We start from the raw sequence: 24,265 nt of genomic DNA on the forward strand, positions 1-24,265 counted from the left end.
CATCAGAACTATGCAAAATATAATCTAATAAACAAGCCTGATGCATTTTGGAAACAAGTTCTGTGGACCAATGAGGTTAAAATGGAACTCTTTGGCCACAATGATCAAAGGTATGTGTGGAGAAAAAGGGCACAGAATTTCAGGAAAATAACATCTCGCCAACCATTAAGCATAGGGGTAGATCAAACTTTGGGTTTGTGTTTCAGCCAATGGCATGGGGAACATTTCATGGGTAGAGAGAAGAATGGATTCAATTAAATTTCATACATAACAATAACAATTGCAAACATAACACCATATGTAAAAAACTGAAGTTGAAAGGAGCATGGGTTCTACAAACGGATAAGGATCCTAAACACAAGTCAAATTAAAAAATACCTCAATAGGCGCAAGCTAAAGGTTTTGCAATGGCCCTCACAGTCCCCTGATCTGAACATCATTGAAAATTTGTGGCCAAACCTCATCATATCATTGATTGCAATACGACCCAGGAATCTCACAGAACTGGAAGAATTTTTCAAGAAGAATGGTAGAAAATTCCTCAAACAAGAATTCAAAGACTCTTGGCTGGCTACAAAAATGGTACTAGGTTCTAACCATGCAGGGTGCCCATACTTTTGCATCAGCCCATTTTCCTTTTTGCAATTTTTTAAATTAAAAAAAGACAATATTTTTTTGGGGGGCCTAAAATACAAAGGAAATGAGTCATCTTTAATGTCAGGTCTTATAGAGATCATTTGATCTTCAACTTGCTTAACTGTTCACAATAACAGTCATTTTGACCAGGGGTGCCAAAACTTTTACATGCCACTGTCTCTATATGTATCTATCTATCTATCATCACCATCTATCAATCTATTTATCTATCAGTCAATCATTATTGATCATTAGCTATCTATCTTTTATATATTAGTCTATTATCTATCTCTGTATCAATTATTATTTCTGTATCAATTGTCTTTACATCTGTCTATCTAAAAATAGTTATCTATCATTTATCTATCTTATACACAATATTTGATGAAATTGTATATGATACCTGTTGGAAATTCTTTATCTAAACTTGCTGACTGTAGCATGCAGTCATGAGATTTTGTAAATCTAGCTAGATCCTTCGTGTCATGTCACTGGCAAAGTTTGAAAGATAAAACATTAAAACCATTTACGATTCAAGTCCTATCCTCTAGGAAGCCGCCATGATAAGACTAAATGGATAATACAATTAAATAACGTCTAGAAAAAAGGAGCCTATTAAAGCAAAGAGATTACTTTAATGGCGTCATTAGTGTCATAAAGAAGGAGCTTTATTGAAAGTAGTACAGTTGCTTTCCTTTCACTGTCTTTTTCTATGCTAACAAATTAATACATGTTTATTGCTTTATAGAAAACAATATGCTTGATCAAATATTAATTATGAATTCTGAGGAGAAGTATTGAGACATCTCACGGCGGAAGAAGACAGAAATAATTATGACGGGAACATCTAACAACTAATAACTCCTATACAGCATCTACCTTACTTAAATGAAAACATAAGAATTCTAAATTGACACAATATGCCAATGAAAAGCAAAAAACGATATGAAGTGTAAAAGATAACTGGCACCATTATTAAAGGGGTTGGCACACAAAACATCATACTGTATATCACCTATGCATAGGAAAGCCCCACAAAACTTGGAAGAAGTGACTATCAGAAAAGTAAGGTCACACTTTTTCTCTGTCTGCAAGTGTAGTTGGTATTTTAATCAAATCACAGCACTAAACTGTCCAAACATTAGAGGATATACTATTAGGACTCCAGATGACCACTCTGATAGCCTAGTCTTAGGAGAAATGATCAAAATCAGATTGGTGGGAGTCCAACTCTTGACATGTCAACCTCAAATTAGATGTCTGAAGAGACTGCAGCGCTTGCACACATCCTGTTGTATTTTAAGTGCTTATATTGCTCGATATACCTGCATGCCCATCAACTTAATAGAAGTTATGCTGGGTATTGCAGCTATCCACTTCAATTGAACAGTGCTGCAATACATAGCATAGTCACTACTAAGTAGGTGGCATGAAAGGTAAACACTGTTGAGGCTGCAGACCTCTCCTGAGCTGATCAGGAGTGGTGTCCAGAGTTGGACCACCACAAAGCTGCTCATATTTGAATCCATTGAGAGGAGCCAGACAAAACCTGTTAAAAGCATGATTAAACATTAATCTTTGTACCTTGGTCTCTGTCATGCCATGTCCGACTCCCAGCTGCTGGTGAATTTGGAGAAGGGTAAAAGTCTCCAGTAGGACTTGGCTCCATATTCTCATCTATAGAGATGGTCTTGGGCCTTTTACTGTTAAGATAAGTAAACATTTAGTTTTGTAAACCATTGAACACACTTATCACTGAAGACATTTAAAACACCACTCCAGAGGTTTTTTTTAAAAAGTGCAGTGCTGGAGTGGTGCTACTAATTTAAGTTCTCTTCCCCTACTCTCATACCTTCTAGCTACCGCTTTCCTCTTTTATCAGCACTGCTCTGGTCGGATTCCAACAGTTTCTGGCCTGTCGAACCGCTCCAGTATTTGCTGAAGCGAGACCGACTTTTCAATGCAAGTCTATGAGAGCCTTGTGCTGCATCTCATCGACTGGCATTGAGAGCTTGTGACCGTTACTTCTGACTTCCAGCCAGTCACAAAGTGCACTCACAAGATGGCGCAGCGGGACAGGAGCAGCGCCAGTAGGAGCTGAAGACAGCGGGTGGGGAGTATAAAATTAGGTGCAAAAATCTAACATTAGTAGCACCAGTCCAGCGCTGAAATAAAAAACCGCTGGAGTGAACCTTTCATTTTATAAACTCTAGGAGTTTGTGAACGTTCATCAGGAAGCTGAATGTAACCCTTTCAGAGGAAGGAGTGACGTGTGGACATTTATGTGGCACATAACAAGAATAAGGTCTAATGCTCTTTGAATGAGGAAATAGAAAAGGTTGGATCTTCTTGTGGTAGCTTTACATTCCATGTGGATAAACTTCCTCTCTATGTTTAATTGAATGGACATAACCTTGTATGCCTTTCCGTTCCGTCCTATTGTATGGGTCATCACTGTTAGTAGGAAAATATTAAAAAGCCGTTCTTTGAAGGGAAACTTCCTCTGTTGAAAATGATCCTTCCACTGCAAGAATGACCTTGTAACGTCTACCATTATGACAGAACATAAGTGTAAATTTGGCATTACACTGAAACTGGCCTTTTAATAATTTCACATTAGCAAATGATGGACAAATAGCCCAATCTTAAGATAAACTTACCATGCCCCACACATTAACAAAATCATAGAAATGGAGTTTTAGTATGTATTACATCAACATGAACTGAGCAAATCCCTTCTGGATAATGAGTTTAAAATGGTAGTTGACAACTTTTTTAACCCCTTAAGCCCCGAGGGTGGTTTGCACGTTAATGACCGGGCCAATTTTTACAATTCTGACCACTGTCCCTTTATGAGGTTATAACTCTGGAACGCTTCAACGGATCTTGGCGATTCTGACATTGTTTTCTCGTGACATATTGTACTTCATGTTAGTGGTAAAATTTCTTCGATATAACTTGCGTTTATTTGTGAAAAAAACGAATAATTGGCGAAAATTTAGAAAATTTCGCAATTTTCCAACTTTGAATTTTTATGCCCTTAAATCACAGACATGTGTCACACAAAATACTTAATAAATAACATTTCCCACATGTCTACTTTACATCAGCACAATTTTGGAACCAAAATTTTTTTTTGTGACGGAGTTATAAGGGTTAAAAGTTGACCAGCAATTTCTCATTTTTACAACACCATTTTTTTTTTAGGGACCACATCTCATTTGAAGTCATTTTGACGGGTCTATATGATAGAAAATACCCAAGTGTGACACCATTCTAAAAACTGCACCCCTCAAGGTACTCAAAACCACTTTCAAGAAGTTTATTAACCCTTCAGGTGTTTCACAGGAATTTTTGGAATGTTTAAATAAAAATGAACATTTAACTTTTTTTCACACAAAATTTATTTCAGCTCCAATTTGTTTTATTTTACCAAGGGTAACAGGAGAAAATAGAGCCCAAAAGTTGTTGTACAATTTGTCCTGAGTACGCTGATACCCCATATGTGGGGGTAAACCACAGTTTGGGCGCATGGCAGAGCTTGGAAGCAAAGGAGCACCATTTGACTTTTCAATGCAAAATTGACTGGAATTGAGATGGGACGCCATGTTGCATTTGGAGAGCCCCTGATGTGCCTAAACATTGAAACCCCCCACAAGTGACACCATTTTGGAAAGTAGACCCCCTAAGGAACTTATCTAGATGTGTGGTGAGCACTTTGACCCAACAAGTGCTTTACAGAAGTTTATAATGCAGAGCCGTAAAAATAAAAAATCATATTTTTTCACAAAAATTATCTTTTCACCCCCAATTTTTTATTTTCCCAAGGGTGAGAGAAGAAATTGGACCCCAAAAATTGTTGTGCAATTTGTCCTGAGTACGCTGATACCCCATATGTGGGTGTAAACCATTGTTTGGGCCCAGGGCAGAGCTCGGAAGGGAAGGAGCGCCATTTGACTTTTCAATGCAAAATTGACTGGAATTGAGATGGGACGCCATGTTGCATTTAGAGAGCCCTTGATGTGCCTAAACATTGAAACCCCTAACAAGTGACACCATTTTGGAAAGTAGACCCCCTAAGGAACTTATCTAGATGTGTGGTGAGCACTTTGACCCAACAAGTGCTTTACAGAAGTTTATAATGCAGAGCCGTAAAAATAAAAAATCATATTTTTTCACAAAAATGATCTTTTCACCCCCAATTTTTTATTTTCCCAAGGGTAAGAGAAGAAATTGGACCCCAAAAATTGTTGTGCAATTTGTCCTGAGTACACTGATACCCCATATGTGGGTGTAAACCATTGTTTGGGCGCAGGGCAGAGCTCAGAAGGGAAGGAGCGCCATTTGACTTTTCAATGCAAAATTGACTGGAATTGAGATGGGACGCCATGTTGCGTTTGGAGAGCCCCTAATGTGCCTAAACATTGAAACCCCCCACGAGTGACACCATTTTGGAAAGTAGACCCCTTAAGGAACTTATCTAGATGTGTGTTGAGCACTTTGACCCAACAAGTGCTTCACAGAAGTTTATAATGCAGAGCCGTAAAAATAAAAAATCATATTTTTTCACAAAAATGATCTTTTCACCCCCATTTTTTTATTTCCCCAAGGGTAAGAGAAGAAATTAGACCACAAAAGTTGTTGTGCAATTTGTCCTGAGTACGACGATACCCCATATGTGGGTGTAAACCACTGTTTGGACGCATAGCAGAGCTCAGAAGGGAAGAAGCGCTATTTTACTTTTCAATGCAAAATTGACTGGAATTAAGATGGGATGCCATGTTGCGTTTGGAGAGCCCCTGATGTGCCTAAACATTAAACCCCCCCACAAGTGACACCATTTTGGAAAGTAGACCCCCTAAGGAACTTATCTAGATGTGTTTTGAGAGCTTTGAACCCCCAAGTGTTTCACTACAGTTTATAACGCAGAGCCGTGAAAATAAAAATTATTTTTTTTTTTCACAAAAATGATTTTTTAGCCCCCAGTTTTGTATTTTCACAAGGGTATCAGGATAAATTGGACCCCAAAAGTTGTTGTCCAATTTGTCTGGAGTACGCTGATACCCCATTTGTGGGGAGGGACCACTGTTTGGGCGCATGACAGAGCTCGGAAGGGAAGGAGCGCCATTTGGAATGCAGACTTAAATGGATTGGTCTGCAGGCGTCACGTTGCATTTGCAGAGCCCCTGATGTACCCAAACAGTACAAACCCCCCACAAGTGACCCCATATTGGAAACTAGACCCCCTAAGGAACTTATCTAGATGTGTTGTGAGAACTTTGAACCCCCAAGTGTTTCACTACAGTTTACAACGCAGAGCCGTGAAAATAAAACATATTTTTTTTCCCACAAAAATGATTTTTAGCCCCCCAAATTTTTATTTTCCCAAGGATAACAAGAGAACTTGGACCCCAGAAGTTGTTGTTCAATTTGTCCCTAGTACGCTGATACCCCATATGTTGGGGTAAACCCCTTTTTGGACGCACGGGAGAGCTCGGAAGGGAAGGAGCACTGTTTTACTTTTTCAACGCAGAATTGGCTGGAATTGAGATTGGACGCCATGTCGCGTTTGGAGAGCCCCTGATGTGCCTGAACAGTGGAAACTCCCCAATTCTACCTGAAACCCTACCCCTAACCGTTTACTGAACATTTTCTGACAGTCATAAGTGCCACGTATTTAAGTGCCACGTATTTAAGTGCCACGTATTTAAGTGCCACGTATTTAAGTGCCACGATATTTCAGTGCCACGATATTTCAGTGCCACAATATTTCAGTGCCACAATATTTCAGTGCCACGTATTTCAGTGCCACGTATTTCAGTGCCACGTATTTCAGTGCCACGTATTTCAGGCACTGAAAAATACGTGGCACGTAAATACTTCAGTGCCACGATATTTCAGTGCCACGATATTTCAGTGCCACGTATTTCAGTGCCACGTATTTCAGGCACTGAAAAATACGTGGCACTGAAATACGTGGCACTGAAATACGTGACACTGAAATACGTGGCACTGAAATACGTGGCACTTAAATACGTGGCACTTAAATACGTGGCACTTAAATACGTGGCACTTAAATACGTGGCACTGAAATACGTGGCACTGAAATACGTGGCACTTAAATACGTGGCACTTAAATACGTGGCACTGAAATACGTGGCACTGAAATACGTGGCACTGAAATACGTGGCACTTATATACGTGGCCACTGAAATATCGTGGCACTTATATACGTATATACGTATATAAACGTATATTTCAGTGCCACGTATTTCAGGCACTGAAAAATACGTGGCACGTAAATACGTGGCACGTAAATACGTGGCACTTAAATACGTGGCACTTAAATACGTGGCACTTAAATACGTGGCACTTAAATACGTGGCACTTAAATACGTGGCCACTGAAATATCGTGGCACTTATATACGTATATACGTATATAAACGTATATTTCAGTGCCACGTATTTCAGTGCCACGTATTTCAGGTTAGGGGTAGGGTTAGGGGTAGGGTTAGGGTTTTTTGTTTTTTTCTTGTTTTCTTGTGTTTTTCTATAAAAACGCATGCGTTTTACCGCGTTTACATGCACTTTTTCACACATGCGGTTTTTTTAAAAAACGCATGCAGATAAAAACGCAAGTGTGAAACCAGACTAAAAGACGCTTTTTATAGCAAAAAAGTTTTTGCGTCTCCACATTTTGAGACCTATAATTTTTCCACATTTTGGTCCACAGAGTCATGTGAGGTCTTGTTTTTTGCGGGACGAGTTGACGTTTTTATTGGTAACATTTTCGGACACGTGACCATTTTTTATCACTTTTTATTCCGATTTTTGTGAGGCAGAATAACCAAAAACCAGCTATTCATGAATTTCTTTTGGGAGAGGCGGTTATACCGTTCTGCGCTTGGTAAAATTGATAAAGCAGTTTTATTCGTCGGGTCAGTACGATTACAGCGATGCCTCATTTATATCATTTTTTTATGTTTTGACGCTTTTATACGATAAAAACTATTTTATAGAAAAAATAATTATTTTGGCATCGCTTTATTCTGAGGACTATAACTTTTTTATTTTTTTGCTGATGATGCTGCATGGCGGCTCGTTTTTTGCGGGACAAGATGACGTTTTCAGCGGTAACATGGTTATTTATATCCGTCTTTTTGATCGCGTGTTATTCCACTTTTTGTTCGGCGGTATGGTAATAAAGCGTTGTTTTTTGCCTCGTTTTTTTTTTTTTCTTACGGTGTTTACTGAAGGGGTTAACTAGTGGGCCAGTTTTATAGGTTGGGTCGTTACGGACGCGGCGATACTAAATATGTGTACTTTTATTGTTTTTGTTTGTTTTTTTTAGATAAAGAAATGTATTTATGGGAATAATATTTTTTTTTTATTATTATTTATTTAGGAATTATTATTTATTTTTTTTTACACATGTGGAAATTTTTTTTTTTACTTTTTTACTTTGTCCCAGGGGGGGACATCACAGATCGCAGATCTGATAGTGTGCACAGCACTCTATCAGATCTGTGATCATACTTTCATCGGAGCAGGCTGCAGCTTTCATCTGCAGCCTGCTCCGACCCGGAAGTGCTCCCTGCAGGACCCGGATACAGCCCCTCGGCCATTTTGGATCCGGGGCCTGCAGGGAGAAGACGTTCGGTACGAGGTGAGTACATCACCTTGTACCGATCGTCTCAGGGAAGCACGCAGGGAGCCCCCTCCCTGCGCGATGCTTCCCTGTACCGCCGGTACACCGCGATCATGTTTGATCGCGGTGTGCCGGGGGTTAATGTGCCGGGGGCGGTCCGTGACCGCTCCTGGCACATAGTGCCGGATGTCAGCTGCGATATGCAGCCGACACCCGGCCGCGATCGGCCGCGCTCCCCCCGTGAGCGCGGCCGATCGCGTATGACGTACTATACCGTCACCGGGAATTAAGGCCCACCCCACCTCGACGGTATAGTACGTCATATGGGATTAAGGGGTTAAATGAGCCCAGCATGGTGGCCAAATAAAAAAAAAAAGGTTCCTCATCTGTCGTTCCTCTGGTGCTGCTGCACAGTGCCTTCTTGTGGGTTATACAGCACCTGACTACAGCAGGTACTCAATGGACACAGCTTTGACCAACACGTATTATACAAATAGCAGGTGATAGGTAGGTTGCTAACTATTTTTTTGTAGCTGATCACCATTAAAAAAAAAGTTGTGCTCGGCTACCAACATATTTAACCTATAATCAACTTTAAGCTCTCTTATAGGAAACCTATCAGCTGATTTATGCTGCCCAAACCACGGGCAGAATGAATCAGAACCTTGCTGCATGATTGTAGCCAGGTATATGTTTTTCTGAAACGCTGGTAGGGTTTAAAAACCATTTCTGGTTTTGGGCCCCCAGCTGGCACTCCTAGCGCTGCTAAAGATGACTGACAGGTATCACCTGAAGCGGCACTGGGAAAAGCCAGTCCAGAACTTTGCCAAAACAGTCATGTCTTTGGCAATGACCCTCAGATGGATCGTCTAGCTATATTCATCTAAAACGCATTTTAGAGAAAATTATACATGGCTCCAATCATGAAACCAGGCTCTGGATTCATGCTCCCTGTGGTTTGGGCAGCATAGATCAGCCGACAGTCTCTCTTTAAATGTTGTCTTTTAGTAGGTATACATTTTTTTTCCTTGTATTGTTTTATTTTTGCATTAAACACACAACAACATCTATATATTTCTATTAAAATATTTTGTGACTCTTTTACGGTCATTCAATAAAGTCATGTATTCTTCATCATATCCACCACTCTAGTGCTTCATCAGACAGCTATGAATGTGTTCATGTTGGTGGTTTTCTCAGTTAGCCAGTGCTTTTGGGGTTTTTTATGTCAAGAATCATGGAATTCAGCAAAGCTATTCTTGCCATAAAGAAATTCAGAATCTCTATAAACCAAGTTATAGATCAATGAAGTCTATGAAGAATCTGCAAATGGATCATGATGTAAGCAGAGCAATAAGGTCCATTTACACTGCACAATTTGTGGCGAACAGGCCTTTCTGGGAACTATCATTCAAAATAATCGTACAGTATAAATAGGCTTGTGATCACCCAACGAACAAGCAAAATGCTCAGTTGTTGGGTGAAATGAACTTTTTGTTTGCACAAAAGATCATTGTTTTTGGCAGCACATGGTCATGTGTAAGCATGATCTGTGCCTTCAAGAATATTAAAGAGTCATATACGGCACTCTTGGGTGGGTGAAAGAGGTGCACAAGTACGGTAATGTCCAAAAAACTTGGCACTCAGATAGAGATATAGTTAAAATAAAGTTCCTTTTTTATTTTGCATTTAATGTGTTATGCTGAACGTTTTGGGTCTTAATTCAGACTTTCATCACCTCCCTAAGTGACGCAGATCACAATTACGGTACTTGCACAGTCTATCCAAGTTCCTCCTCCTCTGCATTCAGTTCTGATGAAGGTCTGAATTAAGACCGAAATCGTTCAACATAACACTTCAAGAATTATGGAAGACTATGTGCACTGAATGGTCTGTTACAGATCGTTCAGTGCCATGTGCAGTGGGATAGGCTTGTATGAAATGACTGGTGGCTAGTGAACATGTTACCAGTCAGTGGCACAGTGTAAATTCACTCTTAGATGCTTGTCATACAATCTATGTAATTGTTGCAACTTCAGTTTGACAGTATTACATCACAGACAATTTTATAAAAGCTAAAATGGAAAAATAAAAATATTTACAAAAGTAACTTAGCAGAATATTGTCTCCAGTAGATCCTACTTTCTACTTTTGTTTTACTGTTCCTTTCATCCGTTACCTGCTTGGTGGAGAGGATAATGACCTCTGTAAGCTGACCGCTGAGTTCATATCATGATAGTATGGCTGGCTTAGTGGCTCTCCAATTGGAAAACTGACACCAGAGCCCTGTGTTATGGGTGCTGGAAAGAAAGAACAGCTAGTTACTTATACAAGGTCTATTTTTTTAGTCAAAGATTCTAATTGCACAAATAGTTAATCTAACTTCATTTCCAAATGAGTGAGATTGCTATTTTAAGGCTACACTGTTTAACAATCCATTCACATTTCCATCATCTTTTTGCAAGAATATGACAAAAAGTAGTATTATTGAGCATCATACCCATACCTAATGCTTCCATTAAGTATATCCGATGGCACTTGGTGGTAGCAAGTAAGAGCTTGCATTGTATACAAAGGCTTGGTGTGCTGAGTGTCGCTTTGTATCATCAGAGACCTTGGGAACAAGGTCCAAATGAATTCTTCTTTTGTTTTAAAGATGACGGTGTCCCTAATTTATGCATAGTGCAATTATTTCTTGATGAATCGTTAATTAGATGTGACTGCTGGCTCCCTTTCACTCGGGAACAACACTTCCATGCTACAGTATGTACTGCATGTGGGACATCAATCAGTGCTGCAGGGTCAGATCTCGGGGCCCCACTAAACTCACTGCATGCAGATAGTCCTTTCAATTAGCCCTGCTGGAAAGAGAGATGTTGATGACAGAGGTGGATTCTTTGCATATTTGGATGAGCAGCAGAGTGCTTTTCTCTTCTATCTTTTCCAGGGATGCCTATTCAAAGCTGCCCTTATACCTGAGAGGAGAACACAGCTGCCAGCACAAATGGCTTATATCTACAAACTATTTTAATCCCCTATGAATCATGGGGCCGAGAGTAAACAAGGTCTCCAGAGAAATAAAGAGTGTGAATAAGGCTTTGGCAGGGATCGCAACACGTATGGACAATACAGTTGAGGTGTAATTATAACAAAACTGCACAAAAACGAGTGAAATCATATCCACATTTTTAACTGTATTTATGAAATAAGTTCCCAACATGGCATGTGGTGGAAGTGATCATTTAGTGTTTGCAACTGGTAAAGCATGTCACAGTTTCTTGTGGTTTGAGGTAAATGAGAGGCTAAACAAATGCCAGATGAAAGAAGCCCACCACAAGCACAACCCAAATGCTATTATTAGAGAAACACAGTGTGACAAGCAAGGAGCCGAGAATACACAGTATCCTTATATATCCGGGACCACAATGGGTTGTGTGCACTACTGCCAACCTAATTTCTCCAATAATACATCCTTCAAGGTGTCCATATGCGAGACTAGTCACTGGAGGGGAATTTGGCATTCGGGGCATCCATAGATTTGTAAGGGTAGAGATGTGATGAAAGCGTGTCACCCCACACACTGAGGAGTGCTTCTGATGTAAATGTCAATACGGTCTTATCACTACACAGAATAGTGGTGCTTATCTCCAGGAATTCGCTCACAAAATGCATTGTCTTGCCATTACCGAGATGACGTCAACTTCCCTTTACATTGACACAGTGGAAAGGTCAGTAAAATTCTTTCTGTGCAGAATCAGTGGTGGGACGGACAAGGACTGCTGACTACTCTTACTTCTGACATGCATTGCCTTTCCAGATTTGGATTTCTAGCTGGTGCTATGTTACATAACACCATCTCCCTCCTATAAATAAGATAAGGGACATTTAGTCCAGGATTACACACAAACTGATTGGAGTGAGACAGTGAACACTGATTGCTGCACCATAGGCACAGATTTCCATGCAAGTGTTAGAAAATAAAGATACAAGGACATGGGGTACATCCAAACCGTAAGCTGTTAATACAGTACCTAGCCTCAGGTCTCAGCAACTTGCTGATACTTTTAAGTTGTTTATTTGTGTAACAAAAAATGCAAAATAAACACAAGAAAATGAGATAACATTATTAGAAAAGGCAATGTAGCATTTCATAACACATTTCCTTACTTCTAGACACTCGCACTAGCTCTGAAACATTGAAAACGCCAGACTTCACAAAACTGTCTTCAAGGTATCCTGGAAAAGAAAGAGAATTGTCTGAAGACTTTACCAGGCTATATATCTAATATATAAAGCTGAATGTGTGTATGTGTGTATCTGTGTATGTCTGGGATTGGCATCTGAACCGTCGCAGCTACAGGCACAAAATTTTGCACAGTCACACGTCTGGACCCCGAGAGCGTCATAGGCTATGTTGTGAGGTGAAATTTTAACCCCGCGCTTTCCAATTCACCAAACAATTTTGCCCCTATCTACATAATGGGGAAAAAGTGAAAGGAAAAGTGTTGGAGGCAAATTAACAGCTGCCAGATGTGAACAAGGGGGACTTAAAGAGTGAGAGCGATGGCGCCAAAGAGTATATACCGTACAGTTGCTAAGGTGGGGCCCCGACATGGGATAATCACCACACCACCACGGGGATATGAACACACACAAAATGCGCCACACACTACCACGTGCTCGAACACATATACCACCCTCAGCGCACATTTCACCACACATACACCAACCTCGCCACATAAAAGTTGAAACACAAAAGTCGCCGTTCAAAACTCGCCACGCGCAAAACTCCACATGCAAAACTCGCCACACGTGCAAAACTCACCTCATGGAAAACTAGCCACACGCAAAACTTGCACACGCGGAAAAATTGCCACATGCACAAAAGTTGCAACACATACAAAAGTTGCCTCACACAAAACTTGCACATACTCAAAAGGCACCACACATAAAACTCGCCACGCGCAAAACTCGCCATGCGCAAAACTTGCTGCACACAACTTGCTACACTAACCTGTCACATGCAACTCGACACACAAAAAGTTGCTACACGCCTGTCGCCACACAAACTCATCTCACAAAAGTCGCTACATGCATGTCGCCACACGCAACTCAACACACACAACTTGACACATGAAACTCGCCCTAAAACACACACAAGTCTGGTATTATCCTTCAAAAATAAAAATCTGATCAATAAGCGGACAAACTACAAAAGCAATAAATGTACCATATAGGAATCCGGCAGCTGTCAGTCACATGACCAGTCTATTATGTGTATGTGTGAGCTAATATATACTGCCAGGGCGTGGGCTTACTGTTGGCTGGGGATTTATCAGGCTGCCAATTTAGCTTACAAATACTGAGGTAAAAATACTGACCAAATAACGTGTGAACGAGGGCTAATACAGGAGGAGATGACATACAGCTATATACTATATACAGGAGGAGATGACACACAGGTATATACTATATACAGGGGAGATGACACACAGGTATATACTATATACAAGAGGAGATGACACACAGATATATACTATATACAGGAGAGATGACACAGGTATATAATATATAGAGGAGGAGATGACATACAGGTACATACTACATACAGGAGGAGATGACATACAGGTATATACTATATACAGGAGGAGATGACACACAGGTATATACTATATACAGGAGCAGATTACCTACAGGTATATAGTATATACAGGAGGAGATGACATACAGGTATATGCTATGTATAGGAGGAGATGACATACAGGTATATACTATATACAGGAGATAACATACAGGTGTATACTATTATAAGGGAGATGACAAACATGTATATACTGAGGTGAAAATGAGAGGTGTGAGGTGAAAATGAAAAGGTGTGAGTGCAAAATGAGAGGAGTGAGGGAAAATAGTGGAGTGATCGGAAAATGACAGATGTGAGGTCGAAATGACAAGTATAAGGAGGGAATGAGAGGAGTGAGGGGGAAAATAAGAGGAGTGAGGGGGAAAATGAGAGGTGTGAGGGAGAAAATGAGAGATGTGAGGGGGAAAATGAAAGATGTGATGGGGAAAATGAGAGGCGTGATGGGAAAATAAGAGAAGTGAGGTGCTATAACTAACCACAGATATTTACTATGCCCAGGCAACGCCGGGCTCTTCAGCAAGTACCGTATATACTCGAGTATAAGCCGAGATTTTCAGCCCAAATTTTTGTGCTGAAAGTGCCCCTCTTGGCTTATACTCGAGTCACGGTCGGCGGCAGGGTCGGCGGGTGAGGGGGAGAGGGCGTTGAGGCATACTTACCTGCTTCCGGCGCTCCTGGCGCTCCCCCTGCCCGTCCCACGGTCTCCGGGTGCCGCAGCTCTCCCCTGTTCAGCGGTCACGTGGGACCGCTCATTAGAGAAATGACTATGGACTCCACTCCCATAGGGGCGGACCCACCTATTCATTTCTCTAATCAGCGGTGCCGGTCACCGCTGACAGAGGAAGATGCTGCGGCACCGGAGACCAGCTGTCCGGGGGAAGGAGCGGGACGCCGGGAGCAGGTAAGTATGTCATATTCACCTGTCCGCGTTCCACACACCGGGCGCCGCTCCATCTTCCCAGCGTCTCTCTCTCCGCACTGACTGTGCAGGTCAGAGGGCGCGATGACGCATATAGTGTGCGCGCCGCCCTCTGCCTGATCAGTCAGTGCAGAGAGACGCCGGGACGGGACGCTGAGGAGCTGCAAGCAAGAGAGGTGAGTATGTGTTTTATTATTTTTATTGCAGCAGCAGCAGCACAGCTTTCTATGGTACATATATGGGGCAATAATGAACGGTGCAGAGCACTATATGGCACAGCTATCGGGCAATAATAAACGGTGCAGAGCACTATATGGCACAGCTATGGGGCAATAATAAACGGTGCAGAGCACTATATGGCACAGCTATGGGGCAATTATGAACGGTGCAGAGCACTATATGGCACAGCTATGGGGCAATTATGAACGGTGCAGAGCACTATATGGCACAGCTATGGGGCAATTATGAACGATGCAGAGCACTATATGGCACAGCTATCGGGCAATAATGAACGGTGCAGAGCACTATATGGCACAGCTTTCTATGGCACATCCTATGGGGCAATAATGAACGGTCCAGAGCACTATATGGCACAGCTATGGGGAAATAATGAACGGCGCAGAGCACTATATGGCACAGCTATGGGGCAATTATGAACGGTGCAGAGCACTATATGGCACAGCTATGGGGCAATAATGAATGGTGCAGAGCACTATAATGGCACAGCTTTCTATGGTACAGCTATGGGGCAATAATGAATGGTGCAGAGCACTATATGGCACAGCTATGGGGCCATAATGAACGGTATGGAGCATCTATTTTTATTTTTGAAATTCCCCGGTAGCTGCTGCATTTTCCACCCTAGGCTTATACTCGAGTCAATAAGTTTTCCCAGTTTTTTGTGGCAAAATTAGGGGGGTCGGCTTATACTCGGGTCGGCTTATACTCGAGTATATACGGTATATATATATATATATATATATATATATATATATATATATATATATATATATATATATACATATATACATATATATATATATATATAATATGAGGCTCGTTAGTGTTAGAGAACCCCTACCACCAGAAGAGCGGCAGCAGTGCACAGGTACAGACATCTGTGTATTCTCCTCAGCACAGGGGGGAGGAAACTGTTTTTTAGCTAATTGGTGTCTAAAACCTTATTTTTAGTTGCATCTAACCTAATTGCTGTATTAACCCCTTCATCCCCGGGGCATTTTCTGTTTTTTTTTCTTCGTTTTCATTTTTTCCTCCCCTTCTTCCAACTTTTTTATTTTTCTGTCCGTATAGCCATATGAGGGCTTGTTTTGTGCAGGTCAAGTAGTACTTTTGAATGACACCATTCATTTTATTAATGCGATGCTTTCTATTTACCATGTTCACTAGACAGTAAAACTCACTTGGCAATATGATTCTCCAAGTCAATGCGAGTACACAGACACCAAACATGTATAGTTTTGCTTTCTTTTTAAGAGGTGAAAAAAAAAAATAGAGAAAATTTGTAAAAAAAATAAATAAAATAAAAAATTTGAATTTTTGCTAGTATTGCCATTTTCTGAAACCCATAACCTTTTCATTTTCCAGATCTGGGGCTGGGAGAGGGCCTATTTTTTTCACCCTGAGCTCACGTTTTTATTGATACCATTTTGGGGTAGATACAATGTTTTGATCACCTCTTATTGCATTTTATTGCAATGTTGTGGCAGGTAAAAAAAATATACTACCAGTGTTTCCATTTTTTTTCTTATTACGCCGTTTACCAATACGATTAATTTATTTTAGATTTTGATATGTCAGATGTTTATGAATGCAACGATAACAAATGTGTATTTTAGATTTTTTTTTGCAATTGTTTTATTTTTAATATGGCAAATGGGGAGTGATTTGATCTTTTCTGTTTTTTTATTTTTTTCATATTTTTAAAACCATTCTTTTTTACTGAATTATGGGACTATTATTATACTTTTAGGGGACTTCAAGCTGCCATAGTATGATTACTTGTGCTATACATAGCAGTGATTCAGCTGGCTTTCACAGGAGTATGGTAATGATGGCACAGGGGTCATCAGTACAGATGGATGAACCCAAACAGTAAAATTCAGAGTCCATACAGAACACCTACTGTCGGGCATGGACTTCGAACATGGTCTTCACCAGGAAGTCCGTTTTACTGTTCAGGTTCGACACCCTGAACACCGGTGGCTCTGATTGACGGTAAGGTTAATACCACCATTCAGAGAGCCATGGTTCCCACACTCTCAAATTACAGCATGAACCCAAAGCTGAGATCGAGCAAGGGCTGAGGAGACTACTGCTACTATGAGCCGGCGCCTGCCCTCTAAATAAAAAATGTAAAAAAATGGCGCTGGTTCCCCTGTATTTATTATAACCAGCCAGGCAAAACCGACAGCTGCGGGATGCAACCATCAACTGTCAGTTTTAGCAAGGTTGGCTATCAAGAATAGAGGGGTCCCCATGCCATTTTTTAAAATGATTTGACCCCTTCACGACATGCGCAGTACTAGTATGGTGCATGTCGTGTCTCCCCTTTTGATGTGGGCTCTGGTGCTGAACCTACATCTTACCTGGCACGTCAGCTGTTGTTCGCAATCCACCCTCGGCTGTTAACCTGTTCAATGCCGCTGTCAATCTCTGACAGCTGCATTTAATGTGCGCTTCTGGCAAGCATGTCGTAAATCCCGCCAGTCTGTGACCACATCACGTGATCGTGGGTCACGGATGGGTTGGCATGACAACCAGAGGTCTCCAGCAGACCTCTATGGTTGCCAATGCCAGATTGCTATGAGTGCCGCCCGGTGGTCGGTGCTCATAGCAAGTGAGCAATTCTGCTACATACATGTGATCTGATCATCGCCTGTATGTAGCAGAGCTGATTGGGTTATGGCAGCTTCTTGTCTCCCATAGAGCCTATTGAAGCATGCCAAAAGTAAAAAAAATGTTTTTAAATACACTGCTCAAAAAAATAAAGGGAACACTTAAACTACAGAATATAACTCCAAGAAAATCAAACTTCTGTGAAATCAAACTGTCCACTTAGGAAGCAACACTGTTTGACAATCAATTTCACATGCTGTTGTGCAAATGGAATAGACAACAGATGGAAATTATTGACAATTATCAAGACACACTCAATAAAGGAGTGATTCTGCAGGCGGGGACCACAGACCACATCTCAGTACCAATGCTTTCTAGCTGATGTTTTGGTCACTTGTGAATGTTGGTTGTGCTTTCACACTCGTGGTAGCATGAGACGGACTCTACAGCCCACACAAATGGCTCAGGTAGTGCAGCTCACCCAGGATGACACATCAATGCGAGCTGTGGCAAGAAGGTTTGCTGTGTCTGTCAGCGTAGTGTCCTGAGCCGGGAGGCGCTACCAGGAGACAGGCCAGTACACCAGGAGACCTGGAGGGGGCCATAGGAGGGCAACAACCCAGCAGCAGGACCACTACCTCAGCCTTTGTGCAAGGAGGAACAGGAGGAGCACTGCTAGAGCCCTGCAAAATGACCTCCAGCAGGCCACAAATGTGCAAATGCCTGCACAAATGGTTAGAAACCGACTCCATGAGGATGGTCTGAGTGCCCGACGTCCACAGATGGGGGTTGTGCTCACAGCCCAACACCGTGCAGGACGCTTGGCATTTGCCACAGAACACCAGGATTGGCAAATTTGCCACTGGCGCCCTGTGCTCTTCACAGAGGAAAGCAGGTTCACACTGAGCACATGTGACAGACATGACAGAGTCTGTAGACGCCGTGGAGAGCAATCTGCTGCCTGCAACATCCTTCAGCATGACCGGTTTGGCAGTGGGTCAGTAATGGTGTGGGGTGGCATTTCTTTGGAGGGCTGCACACCCCTCCATGTGCTCGCCAGAGGTAGCCTGGCTGCCATTAGGTACCGAGATGAGATCCTCAGACCCCTTGTGAGACCATATGCTGGTGCGGTTGGCCCTGGGTTCCTCCTAATGCAGGACAATGCCAGACCTCATGTGGCTGGAGTGTGTCAGCAGTTCCTGCAAGAGGAAGGCATTAAAGTTATGGACTGGCACACCCGTTCCCCAGACCTGAATCCGAGTGAACACAGCTGGGACATCATGTCTCACACCATCTACCAACGTCACGTTGCACCACAGACTGTCCAGTAGTTGGCGGATGCTTTAGTCCAGGTCTGGGAGGAGATCCCTCAGGAGACCATCTGCCGCCTCATCAGGAGCATGCCCAGGCATTGTACGGAGATCATACAGGCACGTAGAGGCCACACACACTACTTCCTTGTCTTGAGGCATTTCCACTGAAGTTGGATCAGCCTGTAACTTCATTTTCCACTTTGATTTTGAGCATCATTCCAAATCCAGACATCCGTGGGATATTAGTTGTGATTTACGTTGATCATTTTTAGGTTTTATTGTTCTCAACACATTCCACTATGCAATGAATAAAGATTTACAGCTGGAATATTTAATTCAGTGATATCTAGGATGTGGGATTTTAGTGTTCCCTTTATTTTTTTGAGTAGTGTATATTAAAAAAAATAAGAAAATACAACAGTTCAAATCATCCCTCTTTTGCCCCCAAATAAAACAGTAAACATACACTTATTTGGTATCGCCGCATTCAGAATCGCCCGATGTATCAAGGTATAGAGAGAATTAATCTGATTGGTAAACTGCATAGCGAAAAAAAAGTCAAAACGCCAGAATTACATTCTTTTGGTCGCCTCAACATTGCAGTAAAATGCAATAACGGGAGATCGAAAGATCGTATTCACACCAAAATGGTATCATTAAAAACAGTCAGCTTGGCACGCAAAAAATAAGGCCTCACCCAGCCCCAGATCACGAAAAATGGAGACTCTATGGGTATCGGAAAATGATGAAATTTTTTTTTTTTTTTTTTAACAAAGTTTGGATTTTTTTTCACCACTTAAATAAAAAAGAACCTATCCATGTTTGGTGTCTATGAACTCGTAATGACCTGGAGAATCATAATAGTAGGCCAGTTTTAGTATTGGTTAACATGGTAAAAAAAATCCAAAAAACAGTTGAGGAATTGCACTTTTTTTGAATTTCACCGCACTTAGAATTTTTTTGTCTTTGAGTACACGATATGGTAAAACCAATGGTGTCGTTCAAAAGTACAACTTGTTCCACAAATAACAAGCCCTCACATGGCCATATTGACGGAAAAATAAAAAAGTTATGGCTCTGGGAAGAAGGGGAGCGAAAAACAAATGCAAAAACGAAAAAAAAGGGCTTCGTCATGAAGGGGTTAAATAAACTGTTAAAAAAAACCGGCGTGGGGTCTCTCCCAATTTTGACAACCAGCCAAGCTAAAGCACACAGCTGGGGGCTGGTATTCTCGGGCTGATAAGGGGCCTTGGATATTGGCCCCTTAGGGTACTGTCACACAGTGCAATTTTGATCGCTACGACGGTACGATTCGTGACGTTCTAGCGATATCATTACGATATCGCAGTGTCTGACACGCAGCAGCGATCAGGGACCCTGCTGAGAATCGTACGTCGTAGCAGATCGTTTGGAACTTTCTTTCGTCGCTTGATCACCCGCTGACATCGCTGGATCGTTGTGTGTGACACCGATCCAGCGTTGTGTTCGCTTGTAACCAGGGTAAACATCGGGTAACTAAGCGCAGGGCCGCGCTTAGTAACCCGATGTTTACCCTGGTTACCAGCGTAAACGTAAAAAAACCAAACAGTACATACTCACATTCCGGTGTCTGTCCTCCGGCGTCTCAGCTTCTCTGCACTGTGAGCGCCTGCCGGCCGGAAAGCGAGCACAGCGGTGACGTCTGACGTCACCGCTGTGCTTTCCGGCTATGGCGCTTACACAGTGGAGAGAAGCAGAACGCCGGGGGACAGACACCGGAATGTGAGTATGTACTGTTTGTTTTTTTTACGTTTACGCTGGTAACCAGGGTAAACATCGGGTTACTAAGCGCGGCCCTGCGCTTAGTAACCCGATGTTTACCCTGGTTACCCGGGGACTTCGGCATCGCTCCAGCGCCGTGATTGCAACGTGTGACCGCAGTCTACGACACTGGAGCGATAATCATACGACGCTGCGACGTCACGGTTTGTGCCGTCGTAGCGATCAAAATTGCACTGTGTGACAGTACCCTTAGCCTACAAATAGCAGCCCACAGCCACCCAGAAAGGGCTTATCTAATTGATGCGAAAATTCTGGCACTTTGCCCGGCTCTTTCCACTTACCCTGTGGTGGTGGAGGCAAGTGGGGTTTAGATTTGTGGGGTTGATGTCACCTTTGTATTGTTCGGTGACATCAAGCCCTCGGCTTAGTAATGGAGAGGCATCTTTAAGACGATTATCCATTACTAATCCTTTGGTTATATTATAAATAAACACACAGCCAGAATAACGTCCTTTATTTCAAATTAAAAACACACACTTTTACTTTTTAATATAAAAATAACAAACGCAGTTCTATTCACCTATGTCCATTGCACTGATGCCATGGTCCCCTGTAATCTCTCACCTGTCCGTCGTTCTGTCCAACACCATAATCCATGTCTGGAATAAACAGTTTTCAACCTGGATGGTGCTAAAATGTGACCGTCCAGGCTGAAAACCACTGGGAAATGCGCTGTTGAGAGCTCAGCCTCAGTGACTAGTGGTGACGTCATCGAACTTATGGCAGGTCACTGAGGCTGCGCTCATAGCTGGGCCCCTGAACTGCAGTGACCTCCGTGAGAGTCTGGAAACAGAAGTGTTTACAAGCCCTAACCTTTCACACAGCAGGAGCACATTTCTAAGATTATCTCAGCACAGGAACATTTTATTTAAACGCATCAAGTTGTGGAAATTATTATTATTGCAAGATCTATTGATTAAAATGAACTTTTGTTTGTGGAAAACACTTTTAAGTCTATTTTCTGTACATAATCATGGGGGTAGCCATCTTGCATAGGCTGCTGTTAGAGCTATTATTTCTAGCAGCCATGTGAATAAGTGGGTGATGATTGAACTCTATAATAGATTGGTCGATGCATGGTTTGTGACCTGTGCAGAGGACACTGAACTATGTACATCACTTACTGTGGATGGTAGATCCCGCATTATCAACATATAGGTGTTACAATTGTTATATTCCAAGAGGTGATAAATTGCTAAAGAGTCATCTTTACCGAACTGTAAGTACCGGTAATAACTACCGTAATTATGAAGTTCAATGTTCAGTGTGAATACTGCAAGATTTCAGGATTCTTTAATATAGACTGTGTATAAACATCACCAAAAATTTGTAAAAAAAAAATATGTTTTAACATAAATCCTAGATTTCATTTTCTGATGACACACTCAGTGTAGTAAAATTGCATCAGTATCAGAAATGTCACCACAATAATTAAAATGGTGCAAGAACCAAAATATGTGCAATTTGCCAATTATACCGAGTTTGCAATTACCGTAATCTTTGAAAAATATAATGAAAAGTTTGAACTGGAAAATAGAAAAACTGTTGTTTATCTAAAATAACTACTAGGAACACACGAATAAGAGTTCTAAATGTACAGAGAATATAACATATAAAAGAAAATGAGCATATAACCACAGAACGTGCATAAAAGTTTACTCTGACAAAAGAGAGTAATGGAGAAAGGAAAAGGAGCAATGTGGTTTTGAATGTATGGCTGTGTAAATCCTTTCCTCTGCTTCCTCCTCCCCTATTTGAAGTGGTGAGCTCTTTTATTACTAAAGACCACATTCTGGCCAGATTAGTAGACAGCCCATGTTCCCAATGTCTCTTTCACTCACATGCGGACTTCTTCATCTGCTATGTAAACACATAGCCAGACAGTTTTTAAACAGTAAGCCATTTAGGCCTACTGCGTCTGACGGGCTGCTCAGACTTCATGGTGTTGTTTGGAATAAAGGGGGTAAATAAATAAGGAATGAGATAAGTGATTTTACGTATATTAAACACGCTGTGCCTTTTATCAGTGATACAATTGTGCAACTGTAAAACACGAGGAGTTCATCTGTGTACTGCATGGTAGTCCAACCTCTGTCAGGCATTAAAGCAGATTTGTCACTAGATTTCAAAAAATATATAGGGTAGACTATTATTACTCTGCCCTGATGAGGCTGGTGTACTTTCTTTGAGTTTGCACTTTCATAAAAGATTATACAGCCATTCTTACAGAAATTTTCAATCACCACCCATCTAGCCTGATTGACAGGTCCTCCTCGTTCCTTTTTTGTGCTGACATTTCCCACAGTATACTACAAACCTCAGCTGTAAGGCCTCTTTCACACGTCAGTGTCTCCAGTATGTGTGGTGACAGGTTTCACACGTACCCGAGACACTGGCACACGTAGACTCATTCAAATGAATGGGTCTGTGCACATATCTGTTTTTTCACGGTGTGTCCGAGTGACCAACACGTGGACATGTCCGTTTTTGTGCAGCTGCAGGGATCGCACCGACCCATACAAGTCAATGGGTCCGTGTAAACACATACCACACACGGATGTCGTCCATGTGCCGCATCAGTAACACACGGACGGCCGCCGGTGGAAGAAGCATTACAGTAAGCGCTGTTCCCTGGTGGCTGGTGCTGAAGCCGACTCATCATTCTCCGTTGCTCTTCCGGCGATCAGTGGAGGAGCGGATGATCGGGGTATTCCACCACTGCTGACTGTGATCTAACGAAATAAATGAATGAGAAACCTGACATGGGTTTCCCCCTATTTTCTTGAACGAACCAGGCAAAACTCACAGCTGGGAGCTGCTACCCTCAGCTGTGAGTTTCAGCAAAGTTGGTTATCAAGAATAGAGGGGTCCTCACGCTGTTTTTTTAATTACTTAAATAAATAATTTTAAAAAAAAGTCCCCCTCATTTTTGACAACCAGCCTTGCTAAAGCTCACAGCTGGGGGCTGGTTTTCTCAGGCTGGTAAGGAGCCATAGATATTGGCCCCCTCAGTCTAACAACAACAGCCCGCAGCTGCCCAGAAAAGGCGCATCTATTAGATTCTGGCGCTTTGCACGGCTCTTCCCACTTGCCCTGTAGTGGTGGTAAGTGGGATTAATATTTGTGGGGTTGATGTCACCTTTGTATTGTCAGGTGACATCAAGCCCACGGCTTATTAATGGAGAGGTGTCTATAAGACACCTATCCAATACTAATACTATAGTTATATGTTAAATAAAGACACAGGCAGAATAAAATCCTTTAACTAAAAAAATGACAGACTCCTTTATTAATCTCAATTAAACCATACTTACTGCAATACCTAATTCCACCGAAGCCCTCGATCTCCTGTAATAAAAAAACAACAATATAGCATACCTGTCCGTCGTTCTGTCCCACGCTGTAATCCATGTCTGGGGGCTAAATAGTT

General features: G+C 41.8%; 1 protein-coding gene across 14 annotated transcripts in view; it reads right to left on the bottom strand.

Moving 5' to 3' along the window:
- NFIB (nuclear factor I B) overlaps positions 1 to 24,265 on the bottom strand; it is a 308,859-nt gene that overhangs the window by 115,505 nt on the left and 169,089 nt on the right. For all 14 annotated transcript variants that reach the window (XM_077249235.1, XM_077249226.1, XM_077249228.1 and 11 more), the window contains exons 4-6: positions 12,453 to 12,521; positions 10,465 to 10,585; positions 2,221 to 2,339 (exon numbers count right to left, since the gene is read on the bottom strand). In XM_077249235.1, coding sequence (XP_077105350.1) covers positions 2,221 to 2,339; positions 10,465 to 10,585; positions 12,453 to 12,521 — 309 coding nt within the window. The remainder of the gene's footprint in view (positions 1 to 2,220; positions 2,340 to 10,464; positions 10,586 to 12,452; positions 12,522 to 24,265) is intronic.

Source organism: Ranitomeya variabilis, chromosome 1 (assembly GCF_051348905.1).
Source record: "Ranitomeya variabilis isolate aRanVar5 chromosome 1, aRanVar5.hap1, whole genome shotgun sequence".
Classification (NCBI taxonomy): domain Eukaryota; kingdom Metazoa; phylum Chordata; class Amphibia; order Anura; family Dendrobatidae; genus Ranitomeya; species Ranitomeya variabilis.